The sequence below is a fragment of the Rhizophagus irregularis genome, chromosome 7, assembly GCF_026210795.1.
Source record: "Rhizophagus irregularis chromosome 7, complete sequence".
Taxonomy (NCBI): Eukaryota; Fungi; Glomeromycota; class Glomeromycetes; order Glomerales; family Glomeraceae; genus Rhizophagus; species Rhizophagus irregularis.
The window spans coordinates 4,945,584-4,964,782 of record NC_089435.1 but is presented as its reverse complement, the minus strand read 5'-3'; the positions used below and the strand labels follow the sequence as shown (position 1 = coordinate 4,964,782).

Here is a 19,199-nt window from a genome sequence, read left to right as displayed (position 1 = left end):
TTAGTTAATCCGCTAATAAATTATAATGTTGCTTCCTTTCTTAAGATTTTATTTGATTTTATCCGATATCTTTGTATACCTGAAAAACTTAGTTATTAGTTGCATTATAAATTCTTCTCGTTTATTTATTTTGCAGAATGATTCGATTATTTTATCCGAAAATATTGTAATTAATCTTGTGATATTAGTTTATTGTTGCAATTATTTCAATTATTTCCATTTTTCAAAATTCGAAACGTTTCGCCCAAGTTTCGGCCGAAACTATCCGAAATTTTCCGAAACTTTTTTTTGTAAATCATTTAGGCGAAAACCGAAACACTAGGGTAGCTAAAAAAAAGAATGTTAATTACGCAATATAGTAAATACAAAATACAAAATACAAGATTCACGTATATGATTCCTTTACGTCATGTAACCATAAAATCGCACTTGCAATCTCTAACGAATTTTAATTAGTTTTCACATTTCAAAGTTATGGTATCGTCCTTTAAAACAAGCGAATAATTCTCATCATCTAAAGAATATTAAACATGTCAAATGCTTAAAGATATTTTCATGAAAATTAGCCATATTTCGTTAAATAAACCTGGAAAGAAAATATTTTATAAATAATAATTAAGATAAAAAATGTAATCGGAGAGACGGAGACGCACCTCTTTTTATCGACATATCTTTTAATTACATATTTTGTTGGCGTATTCTTCGTATTCTTCCAATTTGCGATAAAAACAGAAGCGGATCCTCCAGAGCCAATAAATAAGGTCCTATAATAATTTTAAATTACGTTGTTTTCTAATAATACCTTTAGCCTATTGGCGTAATACTCTTCGAGTTGTAGACAGTTTGTTTTATATGATGCATATTGGCGTTTGTATTGGAGTAAAGAAAATAAACTATTACATAGGATATATGTGATTTGCCCAAAAAAAAAAAATATTTTGATATAAAATATTATCGTGGTTCTGTTTCCAGCTCTCTTTAAATTTTACGACTGGTAAGTCAGTAACAAAATGTCGATAATACAATAAAAGAAATGCTTGGAATTACTTCATATGAAAAGTATTATTTTTCAACACTTTTTGAACAAAATCGGGCGTTCAAATCCAAGAGAGAAACCTAAAAACGAGAAACATTATTAACGTTTAGTTAAATAAAGTCAAAAAAAAAATCCCCCATTTCGAAACTTCCGAAATTTTATCCGAGACTTGAAACCTGGAATATAAAAAAAAGTATAGAACAGAAAATCAAATAACAACATTATTAAATGCTTTACCTACAAAATATTCAAGGCTTCGATTAATAGTAAGAGTTTTGTATCAGACTTCATTTAACTAGTAAAAAATAAAATTATGAAATAAACCTTTAAAAAAGAAGTCGCTTTCGTAGACTTCAAAATTTCGGAACCTAAAAAAGTAACGAAACGTTAATAAAACGGTTATTTTTTTTTTAAAAAAAAAACGAAATAGTAGTTTCGAACGAACTTACGAATTTTCGTCCGCAAGACAAAATATAAAAAAAATACCCTCGAAGCTAAGATATACAAACGAATAAAAAAAAGTTAACTTTTTCATACTTCCGAAATATTGCCCAAGAAGCCATTCACCTACAAAAAAACAGTATAAAGAAACGTCGATTACATTTCGCAAAAAGATAAAAGAAAAAAATAAAATTTGAAACTATTTACCTTCGAAATGTGTATCCAAGAAAATCCACCTACAAAAATAAAGTAACAAGCAGTAATTAAAAAAATTAAAAAAAATCATTTAATGCAACTTAGTACCTTCCTCGGAAGAACAGGTACTAGAGGGCTAATCTTCGGAATTTATGCTAAAGATTCATCTTGGTGAAGTTCTATTGCGGAACTCAATACTTTATGTGCGTGGGTGTAGATAAAATCTAGTGTAGAATCAATAGACGTAGCTTTCTATGTAAAAAACCGTTACGATCAGAAACATTTGTAGGATTATAGAAATCCCATTGTTAGGCACAAATTCAGCCTATCCCTGGAGTTATGCACTTAAGTTTCCAGATAAATCATAGCTTTGCAATAAAGAGCATTAGTACTATGTATTTGATAAGTAATAGCAATACAATGAACTATAAAAAAAATTGGTTATTTAAATCTATTTTGATTTCCCCGATTTCCTCTAATAAAAGTTTCTTGTTAAGTTTATTTCTCGCAAATTTCCCATGATTTTATAAACTTTTTATGACAAACTATACACTTGCAAGGTTATAAGTATGATATTTACCGGGTAAGAGTTGGTTTTCAAGTTATGAAGTTTTACAGATTTCCTTCGATTTCTTTTTATGCAAAAGTTGTCTTAAAAGTTATACTTTCGAACAAACATATTACTTTTATTTAATTATATAAAGCTAAACAAGTGTTAGTTTGAGTTTTATTGAATAAACTATACATTTCAAATAATTTATGCTTTAATTAGTATTATGTATATTTAAATGGTTATAACTATGTATAGTCATCTCAGATTAAAATAATTAATTGAATCACAGAAAACATAGTTATTAAATTTGTTAATTTTATTGGCCATCAATATTTCTCACGCGTCGTAACAATAATTTTATTAGATCATCACGTGAAAAATCTGAAAACACAGTATGATGTGAAATAAATTGGGTTTATATTGGCATTAAAAAAATTTATTATTTTTGTACCAATCATAAAAAAAAAAATACTTTGTAACTACTATATTGTAGTTTATGATTGTTCATATTAATCACAGACTTGCTTATAATCAAATTTGCGAATAAGAATTTAGTATTTAAAAATTTTCTTTCTTAAATGCATTAATAACAATAAATTTCATATGACCAATAAAGTATCATTTTTATTATCTTTAGCCTATCTAAGTTATAAATTTAAACTTATATGTTTAGTCAATGAAAGTAACAGAATTAATGTTATACGGCGGTGACTTCGTCACCGCACATTAACTTAATATAGTTTAATAAAAGAAATTTAAATCAATAACGAATCTATTAAAGATTAACTCCGTATTTATTTAATGTTTCAATTGCTTTAGGATTAACTTGTAAAGCGGAAAGTTTAAGATATTCAATACCTCTTTCTTTATCTTGTTGCACTCCCACATTTCCATTATAATAAGTAATACCTACGTGGTATAATGCTGTAGGATTACTATTTTCAGCGGCCATTTTTAAATATTTCCAACATTCTTTTTCATTAAAAGGTAAATCAGGATTTTCAAGATTCTCACTATCATAAGCAAAAGCATATTCTAATTGAGCTTCAGCTATTCCAGAGTCAGCTGCAATTTTAAATAATCTTTTTGCTTCAATTTGATTCTCTTCAACAAAACCCTTCCATAAATAAAGTCCTTTCCAATACATGGCCGTTTTATTACCAAGATTTGCGTGTGCATTGAAACATTCCCAACAAATTTTGTAATCTTGTTCTGATTTCGTTTTCTTAGCTTTTAAATTATGATGTTCAATACCTTTTGATAATGGTAAAAGATCAAGGACATACTCATTAACAAATTCAATAGTATTATTACTGGTAGTGGTAGAGATAGTAGAAGAACATTTTTGAGATTCATAATTTGTTTCTTCATTTAAATTTAATAAATTATTTTCGTAAGATTTATATAATGATTCAAGAATTTTTGAGACCTTTTGGGTTGACGGACGCTTGCGATTTTCATGTTGCCATGCCAATGTAATAATTTCGGTGAAACCATCAATTATATCACGTGGACAATTTACAAAGTCTAATGTTTCTCGTTTTCCACTCATAACATGTTCAATTATTTCATCATATTCCATGTCTTTATATGGTACTCTATTAAAAGAAAGCTCCCAAAGAAGCATTCCAAAACTATAAAAGAAAAAAAGAATTTAAAAAGTTGTTTCTTATTTATATAATTTATCTTTAGCCAACCTGATTACATACCTAAACATTTCACACGCATAAGTATATGGTTCTATTTTCGTATTTTGATTTGATTTTTGATAAGATTTAAGTTTCTCAGGAGCCATCCAACGCATCATTTGTTTCGAACTCTCATCATCATGTACTTTGGTAGTTACATATTTTGTTTTACGGCTTAAAGTAAAATTGGTTATTTTACATTTAAATCCTTCAGCTACCTTTAAATTATACAGATTAATAAAATCAGCATATAGTCAATATTTAATTAATAACTGATGAATCAAAGAACTTACCAAAATATTTTCACATCTAACATCATGATGTAAAACACCTGTGGTTGATATAAATTTAGTTTACGACGTAAATATTAATAAAAAATAACTAATACTAAATAAACAGAACTTACGAATATAATTCAAGAAACAAAGACCACGAAAAATATCTCTCGCCATACTTAATTTAAGTTTCCAATTAAGATTCTTACTCTCATAAAGACTTTTTAAATCACCAAATTCAGCCCATTCTAAAACCATAACATTTTCAGTGTATATATCCAAATTTGAAATTCCAAAAAATTTAATTATATAAGGACATTCATTTAATTCATTCCAAATTGTTAGAGTTGCACCAGCTTTTTTTGAATCCGGACTAGTATCGTTAAGTGAATATTTAGTTGGCTTACAAGCGACATCAAAATTTTTATATTTTCTTAATATAACACTATTACGTTCTATGATGGGTTCTTCTGGTACAGTAAGATGTTCCGGACCAATTTCAGGTGGTTTGGATTTATCCAAAATTGAAGAATTTTTCTCTAACATTTCAATTTTTGCAGTAATAATAGATAATTTTTGATCAGTTATATTAAAATTTTGTTTAATATCTTCATAAAGACCTTTTAATTGACTTAAATCACTTTTTATCTCTTCATTTTCAATTTCACGACTGATGACATCACCAATAGTAATAACAAGTTGTAATGATTTATACCAATGATCAAAATCATCCCTAATTTCATTAAGTTGTTGATTAATTACATTAGCGACGAGATATTTTTTAAAACCTTTAATTTCAGAAATTTCTTCAACAAAATTTTTAATCTTGTCTAATACTTCAATAAAATGCATAAAATTTTTAAAATAACTTTTTTCTCGAAATTTTTCAACATTTTTATCCATATGCCTTTTTAAATAATTTATTGATGTTAAAGCTAATTCCACTCTATCAGCGAATACTCTACAAATTTTTTTATTCGTTTTCGCTTTTTCATAAATCTCTAATATACATGATGCTATATTAATTGCTATATCAAAATGTGGAATTAAATTTTGAATAATATCTGCAGTTGTTTGTATAACTTTTATTCCATGATCTTTAACACTTTCTAATACATCAACGTTAAAACTTGAAAATGTTTCTTTCATGATTTTATTTGTGAAATTTATTTTTTTTTAAAAAATAATTGAAAAAATAATTTAAAATATAATTGAATTAGAAGAAAAAATTCTGACAAGTTCATTTATAACTTATTTGATTTCATTCAAATGATAATCAATGATATTTCGACATACATTATAAAAAATAAACTTGTTACACATGCTCATTGGAAGCTTCCGAACCTTCCAATTCCATTAGAAGCTTCCAATGTACATCACTGCACAATGCACAGCCCGTGTGTTTAAACAAAAAAATTAAGACAAAACAAGTTTTATTGTATAAATAAACAATTTTTTTTTTAGGATAAGGTGATTATTTTAGTCATTTATAGAAATCCTTGGCGTTCACGGCTCACAAGTCACACCTTGTTATGATTTGAAATGGAAAATCTGTTCTGGCCTTCTGGGCAAACCATAAAAATTTCCAAATTTGAAAATTTGAAAGAAAAGAATTTCATTGTTCCTATTCTATTTGTAACATATTCAATAATTTCTTCCAAATGAAAAAATATATTTTAAATAATATTAATAAATTGTGTTATCTTGAATGTTAATGAATCTTATAAATTGGATAACTTGTGAAAATAAATTCTTTGTTTTTCCTCTTGTCTCATATACTTTTAAAAATATACATATTACAAAATTTTTCACAACGACAAGAAAGAAAGGAGTCAAAGGAAGTTCTTGTTTTACATATCTTGATTTTTTACTTTAGGCCAATGTCTCACAACTGTTCAGAATGTGATCAGTGTAAAATAGATAAGCTCCCTTGTCAACCATGTATTAAAGAGCAATATCAAAATCAAAAAAAATATGAAAATCGGTCAAGTGGAAACAAAAAAATTGACGAACTAGTTAAATATGTTAGACCATCCCTTATCAACACTATTCTTTTTCTTGAATGGATTCCCTATGAAGATCTTGAAATAAACGAAAAAGATTTTGCTAAAGGTGGTTATGGAACAATATCTCTGGCAACTTGGATAAATGGTTATGTTGTACGATGGAATCATAAAATGAATCAATGGCATAGACAAGGAAAAATGAAAGTTGTTTTAAAAACTATGAACAATTCGGACAATATTAGTGATGATTTTATCGCTGAGGTATTATCATTATATGTATTTCACGTTAATAATGTCATTAATTGTATTAGTATGCCACACATTTTTAATTAACTTATTAAACAATTTGCAGCTTGAAGCATATTTTCAATGTGCTAGTCGTCATCTTATTAGCTATCTTGGCATCACTCAAAATCCGGATACGAAAAATTATGCAATAGTAATGGAATACGCGGAAAATGGTGATTTACGAGAATACCTTCAAAATAACAAAGCCAAATTATATTGGCGTCGAAAACTTGATATTCTTCGAAACATAGTCGCGGGCTTGGAAATAATTCATGTAACTGGTATGACACATCGTGATCTCCATACTGGAAACATTTTGCAGTTCAAAGATCTTCTGTATCCCTCACGTATCACCGACTTGGGGTTATCTAAACAAGCCAGTGAAGAAAAAACGGAAAAAATTATTGGTGTCATACCTTACATCGCTCCTGAAGTATTAAATAAAAAACCATACACTGAGGCATCTGATATTTATAGCTTTGCAATGATCTTATGGGAAGTGGGAACTGGGGAAAAACCTTATGCAGATCTCTCCTATGATAATGAACTTGTATGTCGGATCAAGAATAATGGCCTAAGACCTGAAATTCCCAAAGAAATACCCGAATGCTATGCAACTTTGATAAGAAATTGTTGGGATAGTGATCCACAAAATCGTCCAACTGCTCTAGACATTAAAGAGAAAATAATGAAATGGCAGTCCGTGCTAGGTTGGTTCCCTACTGAGGAGAGCCGCAGTGATGAGGAAGCGAAACAATTTGAGGAAGCTGATGATGAAAAAAGCAAAGAAGACAGGAGATATCGTGCAGGAATGTATAATCCAACTCCTAAATCGCAAGAGCCATCCGCAGGTAAATTTTGAAGCCATCATCTTATTTATTCGTGCTCTATATTAACATTCATCCTTTTCAGAAGTTGATCAAGATTGCCGTGAACTTCCTGGTAAGAAATTTATATATACCTTTCTTATTTTCTCATTTTCTATATAACGTGTTTTTTGCTTTTTTTCATTATTCTTTATATTGACGTTCATTCATTTTTTTTAATTTGTAGATATTGTTAATAAATGAACATCCAGACAGTGAAAAATCTTTACAACTCTTTTTTCTTATATACTTTTGCCTCTATTCTGACACTCACACACTTTTATTACACAGACATCAGTAAAAAAACTTTCACATTCACATCCTTTCTATTTGAATCCTCCTAATCATTTAATATTTCGTGGATAAAAATTATCTCCATGTCGAGAAAAGCGAATATAATCTGTATGAAAAGCATACCGATGTCGCAGTTTTGGACAAAAATTGTAAATAATTTTAGCTAAAAATGCGCGAAACTTAAATTCTTTTGGTTATAGAAAATTTAAATTTTTTTTCCTTTTTCCTTTTTATTTTTATTTTTTTTTTGTTATTACGATTTATATTATGTAGTATGGCTTTTAGAAATAAATCTACTTTAAACCTAAATTTTCTTTTGGCACATCAAATGGTTTAATGAGACTATCTTATCTAGTACGTTTGCCCTGTAAAAAAAAAATGTCCGGAAATTGTAGCTAAAAACATCCGGAAAATGTCCGTGTGTCCGGAAAACGTCCAGAAAATTGCAATATTCTGGACACTTTCTGGACGCTGGGTCTGAACCCTCCTAGACATTTTCTGGACATTTTCCGGAAAATGGAAATTTTCCAACGTCCGGAATATTGCAATATTCCGGACATATTCCAGACAAATAAACATTTCCGGACGTTTTCAGCTACAATTTCCGGACATTCTTTTTTTATAGGGTTGACCATTTATTGGCTATACACTATAATTCACTTGCAATCTTTATATTTATTTATACAATGTAATACTATAATACAAATAATGATAACGTTTTATGTAAGATTATGAACAGATAATGTACCTTACTTTCACTTGAGGTTAGATATATTACTGTCTTGAACGTCACTGCATAATTATAACATGAGAACATTATTAAATGTTCTATAATTTTACAATAAATAAATTATTGATCAGTAAAAAAACATTTTGTTCAAATATCAGATATGCTTAGATCGATATACTATTAGACTAAGGAAGTAAAAATTAAATGGCGCAAGCAGTAAAGAAGTTTTTCTAATTTTAGGTGACAATATCTTTTAATCTATTTATATTTTATTATCGTAATTCGTGCAACCCATCGAAATCTGAGTTTCCTACATAAGTATTTTTGGCTGAATCGGCTGAAATTTTTATTGAGAAAACTTGGGCGTAATATAAAAATATCACGTATCTGATGTTGTTATTCAAATAGAAAATTGTATTTCATTTAATAATGTTAACAGAGGGGAGATATTATGATAACTTTCATTGTATTTATTTGGAGCAGTATGGCGAACTTTAATCAATAAATCAATAAATCAAGTATTTATTTTTAAAGGAGGTTAAAAAGCAACAATATAAAATAAATCTTGCGCAGAATAAAACAACTCCTATAAAGCTAACTAACGCATTCATTAAATAATGAATAATTAAAGATTGTTGAATGAAATCGAACCATAGTTGTTCTGAAACAAATAATTTATAGCTCGTTTTATTTTTCTTACTTAGGGGAAATATAGTAACTTGAGCTCAATAACATGCAAGAGAATGTAAAGGATATAGAAAAGCGCAGTATTATTATTTGCTTGTTGCTATACTTGCCTAAGACAAGGCTCAATGAGCTGAACAAAATGTTATAACATATTGAAAAATTATGAAAACATATAGCCGAGAAGCAAAATCAGTTGAGGATCTAGTGACTAATAAATACATGAATTGAAAGCTGAATTGAAGAACACAATTCGCTTGAAACCAAATATTTAATTTATCAGTTTTATTCAAAAAATTTTTAATGCATAGAATTTGATATTTTTCGTGATTTCCTAAATGACGAAGTTCAACGTATTGCCATCATAAGCATCAAGGACCTATTATCGATCCTGATGAATTTGTTAAATTCATAGAAACGCGCGAAAATCTATTTCTTTGTCGTAAGTTCTGCTTCCAAGATTGAGGTCAAAAGTTAATTTTATTTAAATACAACGAGTGTAGTCTATGAATTATTGGACACGTCATTTAAAAATTTAAATTTTATCATCAAAAAAAAAAACAGTCAACATTTTCTAAATATTAAGCCCCTAAGTGGAGCTGTTTATCATTAAGGCTTGGTAACAAAGCCTCTACTTATAATAATTTCATATAAAAGCAAACAATCTTCTCTTTTTCCACTTCTTACGAGATCCTTCTCTTCAGATAAACGATAATGACAACTTCTTTGTTCTTAATTACCTGCATTATTCTTGCTTTTTGTTCTTTTGTCTCGTCATCACAAGAATTTAAACTTAGTTCTAAAACTTCCATAATAGTTAGTTCTAAGGAAGAAGAATTTTATGGAGCTTCCGGCCAAAAAAACCGGTTTAAAGTTTTACGAATGGAGCAATAGATCTTATTCCATTGATTCTATTGGATACCGATAGAATATTTTATTGCCAACTTAATAGAATTTTTATTTTATTATTATTTTCTAATTATTGATTAGAACAATAGAATGACAATCATACTGTTAATAACAACTATTTTATCGTTATGCATACTGCTGAAAGTTCTACTTTATCTATACCTGAACAGATAGATTGCATCGTTATATATCAAAGTTAAACGATTATCTTCAGAAAATATTGACAATTCTTATTTCATAAATGAATTGATTGTATATTCGAATACCAATATTCGCCCGGTTTTCATCCTTTTTTTGTCCATATTTCGTCCGATTTTCGTCCGGTTTTCGGGTTTCTTTTCTTTTATTCAAATTTAACTGCGTACATCATTTTGAAAACGGCAATAAATCAATTAAAATTATAATATTTATTCTTTAAAGAAATTAATTTAAAAAGATGGACATTTATTTTTATAATAAATTTACTAAATTTTCACATAATTTTTATTATTACCCTATAAAAATTTTTTTAGAAATTGATCACATGTCGAGGTTATCTTGGAATACAAATTAGAAAATGATCATTTATCGGAGTTTTTTTTATAGGGTTATGTAAGAATTTTTGAACAAGCCTTCAGTGATAGGCTTTATTTGTCGCCTAGTGTAAACTAGATAATATGTATCACAGAAAATCATTGAAATTTAACATGCATAAATTATTTGTGTGACCGCTTGATCATTACGAAAACTAAATGCGACAATGAAATTACCTCATGGTACATGCATATTTGTTTTCACAACTAACCTATATATAGGTCGTTTAACGAAATCAATGAAATTGAGTTTAAGACATGATATTAACTCACAAATCAATATATGAAGTGTTTCACAGAAAAATGTAATACCAAAATAAAAACATGTATAAACGATAATTTAGATAATCTAAAAGCATTTATAAAAACCGGTTTTAAAGTTTCATGAATGGAACAATAGATCTTATTCCATTAATTCTATTGAATACAAATATAATATTTTATTGACAACTTAATAGAATATTATTTTTTTATTGTATTCTAATTATTGATTATTGATTAGAACAATAGATCTGATGCTCATTCTGATGCCCGTTCTATGCTCATTCTCCATTCTGATGTCCATATTCTGATGCCATTCTGATGTTCATTCTGATGTTCATTCTGATGCTCATTCTAAAATAAGCCGCCACTAAATTCAGCTTATCTCCATTATTCCGTATAAAGTGATTTTGGTCTGTCATGTACAGTACGTTAAAAGAAAAAGTATAAAAATTCTGTATATAGATCTATAAAATTTTTGGGCCTTTTCCTAATTTAAATTGTATCTAAAAGAAAGGTCTTTATCCTCTTCACTAACCAGTTCAATAAGAATTCAATAAAGAAATTACTTCGATAATCAAGTTTGCGCATCTACTATAACGTTCCTTTAAAGAACTCTAACCCTCGACACTCGTGTAATAATTCGTGAAAATCCCACTAGGTCACCACCATCACATTTTCTAACTATTGATCAACAAGATCCACAGACCCGGTGTGATCCTCCTCTAAACAATATGGATATTATTACAAATCTTTATCAGTAATCGTGCTTTAAAGGAGTTCAAATACGACAATTTTGAATGCGTAGAAGCGATTCCAAACGTAGGGCCACATGAGATCAAAAAAGCCTATATAGAATCTCAAGGCAGAGTCATTATCAAATATATACTAGATTAGAGTGACGAAGATAAATATTATAAAAAGCTTCACAGAGAAGTGATTAACATTATAACGAGCCCTAAATCATCGATTGTTAATGTACATAAGTTCTATATTTCAATTTTCCACCTAATTTTTAAATGAAAACAAATAGGTATGTAATGAATTTAAAAGACGTTGACCAAAATAAAAACGTAATGAGATTTTATGGCGTTACAAAAGGTTACATATATGATTTCTATTTTAAACATCTAAATTCTCGCATTTAATCCGATCTATAATTCACTTTATCACATCATTATTTCAGAACCTTCTAAGAAGTATTACTCTATGGTGTTTCAGCAGCAATGCTATGGTGAAAATCTTAAGGATTATTTAGAAAATAAAAATAATATTGAAAAAATGGATTGGACTCTTAAAATAAAAATAGCTGCAGATATTTCCAATGGCTTAGTAGAATATATCCATAAAGCAAATATTGTACACCGTGTTTTGGTGAGTATTAAAATTGGCAAAAAATAATCGATTTATTATTAACAGCCAAACTAGTTTAGACCCTGCTAAACAATTCATATTCTTAATTTTTATTGCATTATTTACTAAAATTTATACATAAATGTCATGAATAGTGTCCAAAATACATATTAGATCATGATGGCACATTTGTGATTATAGGATTTAATCAATCCGTGTCTCTTGATCATCTTTCCGAACTTGACGATCTTAAAGAAATATCTGATCCTGGGGATAATATTTACGTGGATCCGATGTGTTCTAACGCTGATTATAAATACGACAAATCTTCAGATATTTACAGCCTTGGATTGATACTATGGCAAATATCTAGTGGCAAAATCCCTCATGAGAAAAATAAGGAAATTCCAGTCAATTCAACTCCAATAGATTACATAGAGCTTTATGAAAGTGCATGGAGCAACGATCCTAAAAAACGACCATCAATTGAAGAGATCGCTCGAAGCCTTGGAGACATTGATATTAACCATTTATATCAAGATTCTGATTATATTCCAAATGTTTACCTTAAGAGAAATAATGCTCCGTCAAAGAAAGAAGCTTGTTTATTTATTAATAAAGGTTTATATGAAGAAACCCCATATCTCTTCCTTACCCAAAATGAAACATTTGTTGGAAGAACTGAATCAAATCATATTATTATAAAAGATCAAGAACTTGGTAAACAGCATGCAAAAATTAAAAGTTTTCAAGGAAAAGTCGAAATTTTCGATTTGGGATCTAAATCTGGGATTTATGTAAATGATAAAAAACTCGAATTTCGAGCTTCTCAAACTTTAGAAAAAGACGATTTAATTAAATTAGGAAGAGCAGTTTTCCAATACCTTCCCGCTGGAAAATATGAGAACCGTATGGATAAACTTTTACCCGTTTACAACACGGATTATTTGCGGAAAAGCTTGGAAAATGAATTCGAAAATGCTAGAGAAAATAAACAAAGTTTGAGTTTTTTGTTTTTTGATGTGGATAAATTCGGAGAAATCAATAAACAACATAGCCATGAATCTGGAGTCCACATTTTAAAAGAATTGTCCGAGTTAATTAAAAATGAACATATTGGTCCTAAGGATATTTTTGCACGATATGGTGGAGATGAATTTACTATTCTTCTTAATAATACTACTGATGCAAAATCGGCCTCTGAAATTGCTGAAAAAATTTGACATTCTGTTGAAAAACACTCAATTACTTTCAATGAGGAAAAATTTTCTATTACGCTTAGCATTGGTGTTTTCGAAATAAACTCATCGGTAGAAACTTCTACTGACTTATTGAATCATGCTGAAGAGGCTTGTCGAAAGGCCAAAGAAAGTGGCCGCAATCGGGTAATAATAAACCAGATTAACTAACTTTCCCAAATTTGAAATCTGACTCGGGGACAATATATAAAATAAACTACGAAATTGGTCGATTATACGAAATTAAGCAACTTATTGTAAGTGCGGCGACATTTATTACGTAACATCCATTTGTTATAAGTCTTAACCCCCATCCCACATAATATATAAATCTTATGTTATATTCACCCTAAAATATTATGTAATAAATGCTAAAATTTTATTATGTAATAAAATTAAATAAAATATAAATGTCACGTTCCGTGTTTTCTATATTTTTACGTGTTATATATTTCTTTGTTTTCTTATTACTAAAAGTACTAGATGAGTAGTAGCCAATAAAGATGCTACTGTGTAAAGGTTGTTTGGATTATCTTGATTATTTTTGAATTTATGTAATAATTTACATGGGGGTAGTGATTTACGTATTTGTTGTTTGCAAGAATACCCATTTTCATCGTCATTATTTTTTACGATAAATAGGTTATTAGGCGATGATGATTAAAATTCAATTATGGTGAATTTGTGATTATTTAATGTATTGTAAAAACAGCTTGTATTATCGTATTATTAAAATATATTTATCAATTATTTGATGAACTTGAATGAAATCGTAAATTATATTATTTAATTGTGTATTTTTTATTCGTTTGTATTATTAAATTAATGATCAATTCTTAATTTTTTAATCGTGATATTGTTGAATTTTTACTTATCTGTTATGTAATTTAATATGGGTTTTGTTTTTTATCGCACCTGCGTTCCCTGTAAAAAAAGTCAATCCGTTTTTTTATTCCATCTTTTTTTTCCGTAAAAGGCTCATATTTCCGGAATTAATAACTTTATATCACGGAATTTAACGGATTATTTACATTTTCCGTGAATGGATCCGTGAAAGGCTAAATATGCATAGTGTAAGGTTTCTTATAGTACATAGTAAGTGCATAAGGTCTCACGCCAGGATTTTTTAAAAATAGGAAATCTAAACGAAGTCATGTGATCAAAATGATCGACCAAAAAAGGCATATCGCGGGCGCGAAAAAAAACACATTCCATTTAATATTCTAATATTTTTCTTTGAATTCATTGAATTTTTAAATCGTGCGTTGCTTAAATTGTTTAATTTTTTATAATCTTTTGTATTAATAAATGCAATTTTAGCTTATTTATCTCGTGATATTTATCATTTAAATAAAATAATTCAAGCCTTTTTAGCTTTTCTAGATATGACGAACCTCGACCTCATAAATCATTCCTATGTTTCATTCCTTTTAACATGCTGTGCCTCAGGGCTCAGGCGTCAGGTGTTGATTGACTTGTCACATATTCACCATTGTCACCTGTATCGCATAAAGCAATTATTCTATAAGTAAACTTTATAAATTATAAATACTATGAAAATGTTATACTTATTTTTGATTTAAGTAAAATTAATTATATATCTGATATTGTAAAATTTACTTGAAAAAACTTGTTGATTTCAAAGTTTTTTCCATGAGTTTGAGTCTAAACAATATGAGATTTTATGATTACACATTTTTAATGTAATAAATAAATTTATTTAAATAATAAAAAATTTATTAAAACTGGAAATTTGTAAATATTTTTGTATTTAAAACTTCATTTAAAACTTCATTTTTATATATTATATATTAGAATAAAATATTAATGTAAAATATATGATACCAAAAAAATTTTGCACTAATAATAATAAATACTTTTCAAATAAAGTCGTCCAGGTCCATTTCATTTTTCATTGTGTGAACTGTTTTCATCATTCATAATAAAAAAAAATCAAATTTTCCCTTTTTTATCGACAACAATAATAATAGGGGGATTTAACCCCTCCTATATGTAACACAACGATTTTCATCACATGAATATTTCCTTAAAAGTATTCTATTAAATTCAATCGTAAATTGTATAAATTCAATTGAAAAATAATAGTATCCCCCACTTTTTTTCTTCCATTGCTTTTGATTATACTATTTAAACAATCTAATTTTACCCAGGCGACACATTTAAATATTTTTTTAATATACTACAAGTTTTTAAAACCCTTCATTTATAAATAAAAAATTTCGTACACAGCGTCAACCGACACCAGGTACTATTGCCCGTGATATACGGTATTTTTATTAATTCAGATTATTTGATTTAACAGTAAATAATTTTAATCAACCTCACTGAAAAATTTAATTTGCAAAAAATTTTCTTTGATTTCTTACTTTTTTCCTCTATTTCAAAAACAATTATTAATTGATATATAAGACTTATAATTAAAAAAAAAACATAATAATTTATGTTTGTTAGGTTTAATCTTGAAATAAAAGATCTTAAAAATATTTTTTTTTTTTGAAATGTGGAAGGGTAAGTAATAGGTAAATTTGTATTCGGATGGTTGTACGTTTGCCGTTTGAATTAACTATGAGTGTTTTTTATAGGACATGGATTTACGAAATTTGAATAAGATTTCAAATGCGAAGGAACGATATCGATCTCGAAATGTAATTACTAAGCTACGAGATTTCGAATAAACGGTAGGAACTAAGTATAATTATTTAATAAGTGAATAACTTTAAGGAAAACTACTAATTCCATTAAAGAAATGGTTTGCGAATGAATTAGTGTTATTTATGTTTTGTGTTGGTAATGTTCTAATTTGTCTAATATTAAGATTTAATCCAAATATATTGCTTCTTAGTTTTCGTTGAATTCGGCGTTTACGAATACGATATGACGATGAGTTATCGGTCCGGTCATTAATAGAATAAGTGACTGATAGTTGGTTCATCTTTAATTTTTTTTTTTTCGATATATAGAAATTCTATACTATTACTTTGAAATAAAGAGCAAAGCAGTTATTTATAACATTTGAATCTTTTAGAATATATTAACTAAATCTTAACCTATTTCCTCAATGAATAGCAAATGAATAACTATATTTTGAATATATGGTCGCACGAACACGGAAATATTTCTGCACAAAGAACATTCCAGAATACATAACAGATAATATAATAAAGAAAAAGGTATTATAAGAAAATTATTTATAAAATCAGGATATACAGTAGTATGTTGTATAACTTTAAAAATATAATGAAAAAGATTCTTTTGATTTATTATATACGATTAGATACTATAAAGTATTCATTATTTTTTCTCAATTTCCAGGTACCAATTACACCTATTTACTAAAAATAAACTAAAAAACTAGTACTATTCATTTTTTTTTTCACATGCTAATGGATTTTTTTTATAATCAATCATGAAATTGATGAAAGAATTTTTCAAAATTGTACTTTAATTAGTTAATATGGTTTGACAAAGGGCGTTCGATAGTATTTTTAAACCGGAAGTTAAAGAATTACCCAAAGAAAGAAACCACCTTTTAAATAAGTGTTGTATTTGTGTAAAAAGGATTAATTGGAATAAGAATCAGTATACATTTCATGTGAGTATATGAGTTCACTGAGTTTTTATAGAAATATAACGGAATCATCTCGGGTCAGATCCTAAAGAATTATAAACTTAATTTCCCAACTTGGATATTAGGGAGGCGCATTTTTTGTGGCGTGTGCATTAATGTAAGTAGGTGCAGCGTACATTACTTTTATTCCCCGCGTATTTCGTTGAAAAAATTAGGCGGCATTTTTCTTAGTAGCACTTATCATTAATTTAATTAATATATAAAGTGAATATGAAATTAGTAGGTTGCGCAAATGATATGCGCTTTGCGCGTATAAGAATTTTTTAAATTTATAATATTGGGCGTGTTTGGGCGTGCGTATCAATTACGGTTAAATGTTACACATTTCTTTTCTTAGAATCACTACAACATACTAATTTAAGAGCTTTACTTTTCATTTTTTTGATTACATAAAATTTATTAATATCCTTAATAATATATTATGTATTCTTTGGCTAATTTATAAAAGTAGAAATGATAAAGGGCAGTGACATATATTATCTATATTAGTTTCATAAGGAGGCAACCTCATGTAAGATTTTTAACCAATAATATTCAATTATTAATTTTGACCAATAAAAATGTTTAATTTTGTATCACGAAGATTGTACTTATAAGTCTAACAAACAAACAAAATCTAAATTTTAAGTACAAATATTTTTATTTAATTAATTATAAATTTTATAATGAGTATCATTAATAATTATTAATTCGGAAAAAAAAGATTTGATTGGGTATTATATTTTTATTTTTATTTCACAAAGTGAACGTGGTAACAGTACAAATTACAAAGATTTTATAAAAAAAACCCGAAAAGCAATTGAGTCTGCAATTCTAAAATCTGAAAACCAAACCGGTACGTAGCCGACGTCACCTTGGTGGGATTTGGGTATTATATCTGTTGCCGTAACAATTTTATAATTAAAAATTTCTACTCCCACGTGACCGGTGACATTTAAAGTATGTGAAAAAAATAATTTTGTGAGGCAAAAAAAAAACCCAAGTCCCTCAGATAAATATGTGATGAATATTTTAGGTCACGTGGGTAGAAAATTTGTTGCTGTTACTGTAACGGGTTCTATCACGTGATATTTAAAATTTGTCAGCGGACGATGGTCCTTTCATCCGAACTAATCTTTAATTAGTGTTATAATTACTCCAAAAATAGTCGAATAAAAGCATCATCATCATTTATTTCTCAAAAGAGATTCATTTTGTAAATAAAAAAATTACAATTAAATTGTTACATATTAACAATATTAGCCTATTCATAATTAGTAATTTCACAATTAATTGCATTTCTTTGTGTAAATCCCATTTTTCTTCTATTGATAACTATATATATTTTTTTATCGTTATTTTTTTTACGCAAATTATTATCAGCTGAATGCCTGAAACAAAAGCAGAGACCTGTTTTATTTTATTCTTTTTGTCCATTCTTTATTTTCCTTTACTTTCTCAATCTTTATACAGTATAATGATTATATATTTTCATTATTAGTCTTAAAACTTTATTAATTTTTAGGTCAATTCATATTATTTCCGATTGACCGCAGTTATGCAAAATGGCGTAGATCTCGGTTCAACCAAAATGATCTTCCAAAAAAAGCTATCATTACGAGAAATTTGAATTCCGAGGGAAGAAATTATCTTAAAATGCTATTTCTTTCAATTCCAAATTAAATTTTTATTAATTTATTTTTTTCTTTTTAACCTTTAAAAATACGTATTATAAAGTATAATTAATTATATTACATTATTATAAAGAACTTTAAACTATAAATAGGATCGTGAAAACTTCTAATAAAAGCTCCAAAAATCAGAAGAATCTCAAACTTAACAAAGAAAAGCATATATTAGCCGAGATGTACACAGAATATATATATATGTATATATATATATATATATATATATTTAAAACATCACTTTATAAATGATACTTTTTATACTTGATTGATATCACTTAAATGTAAAATAACTTCTTAAAAAGTTAATCATTACATTATATTTGTGCAATTCTGATAATCTAGATACAATAGTAATTATGCAATTTTACATCAACACTTGTCGATCATTAATTAAAATAATTTTGTGTACCGATCATTATTGAATCACCCCATGGCTAAAATGAGAAATTCGTCATCATCATTTCAATATTTTTTTTTTTCTTTTTGCATATACA

At 27.7% G+C, this 19,199-nt stretch overlaps 4 protein-coding genes across 4 annotated transcripts; 2 read left to right on the top strand and 2 right to left on the bottom strand.

Annotated features, from left to right (window-relative positions):
- Window positions 1-3,000: 3,000 nt before the first annotated feature.
- Window positions 3,001-5,337, bottom strand: OCT59_027819 (uncharacterized protein; the record flags this gene model as incomplete). The annotated part of the gene is made up of 4 exons (XM_025329918.1): window positions 3,001-3,859; window positions 3,935-4,131; window positions 4,207-4,244; window positions 4,320-5,337. 4 exons carry the CDS (start codon window positions 5,335-5,337, stop codon window positions 3,001-3,003), a joined length of 2,112 nt encoding a protein of 703 aa, XP_025188733.1.
- Window positions 5,338-6,068: 731 nt separating this feature from the next.
- Window positions 6,069-7,552, top strand: OCT59_027818 (uncharacterized protein; the record flags this gene model as incomplete). The annotated part of the gene is made up of 4 exons (XM_066137241.1): window positions 6,069-6,455; window positions 6,547-7,333; window positions 7,395-7,424; window positions 7,536-7,552. 4 exons carry the CDS (start codon window positions 6,069-6,071, stop codon window positions 7,550-7,552), a joined length of 1,221 nt encoding a protein of 406 aa, XP_065993648.1.
- Window positions 7,553-12,007: 4,455 nt separating this feature from the next.
- Window positions 12,008-13,374, top strand: OCT59_027817 (uncharacterized protein; the record flags this gene model as incomplete). Its single annotated transcript, XM_025309850.2, has 2 exons — window positions 12,008-12,172; window positions 12,307-13,374. The coding sequence occupies 2 exons, from the start codon at window positions 12,008-12,010 to the stop codon at window positions 13,372-13,374; spliced, it is 1,233 nt and encodes a 410-aa protein (XP_025188732.2).
- A 2,752-nt stretch (window positions 13,375-16,126) lies between these two features.
- Window positions 16,127-16,342, bottom strand: OCT59_027816 (uncharacterized protein; the record flags this gene model as incomplete). Its single annotated transcript, XM_066137240.1, has 1 exon — window positions 16,127-16,342. One exon carries the CDS (start codon window positions 16,340-16,342, stop codon window positions 16,127-16,129), a length of 216 nt encoding a protein of 71 aa, XP_065993647.1.
- Between the last annotated feature and the right edge of the window lie 2,857 nt (window positions 16,343-19,199).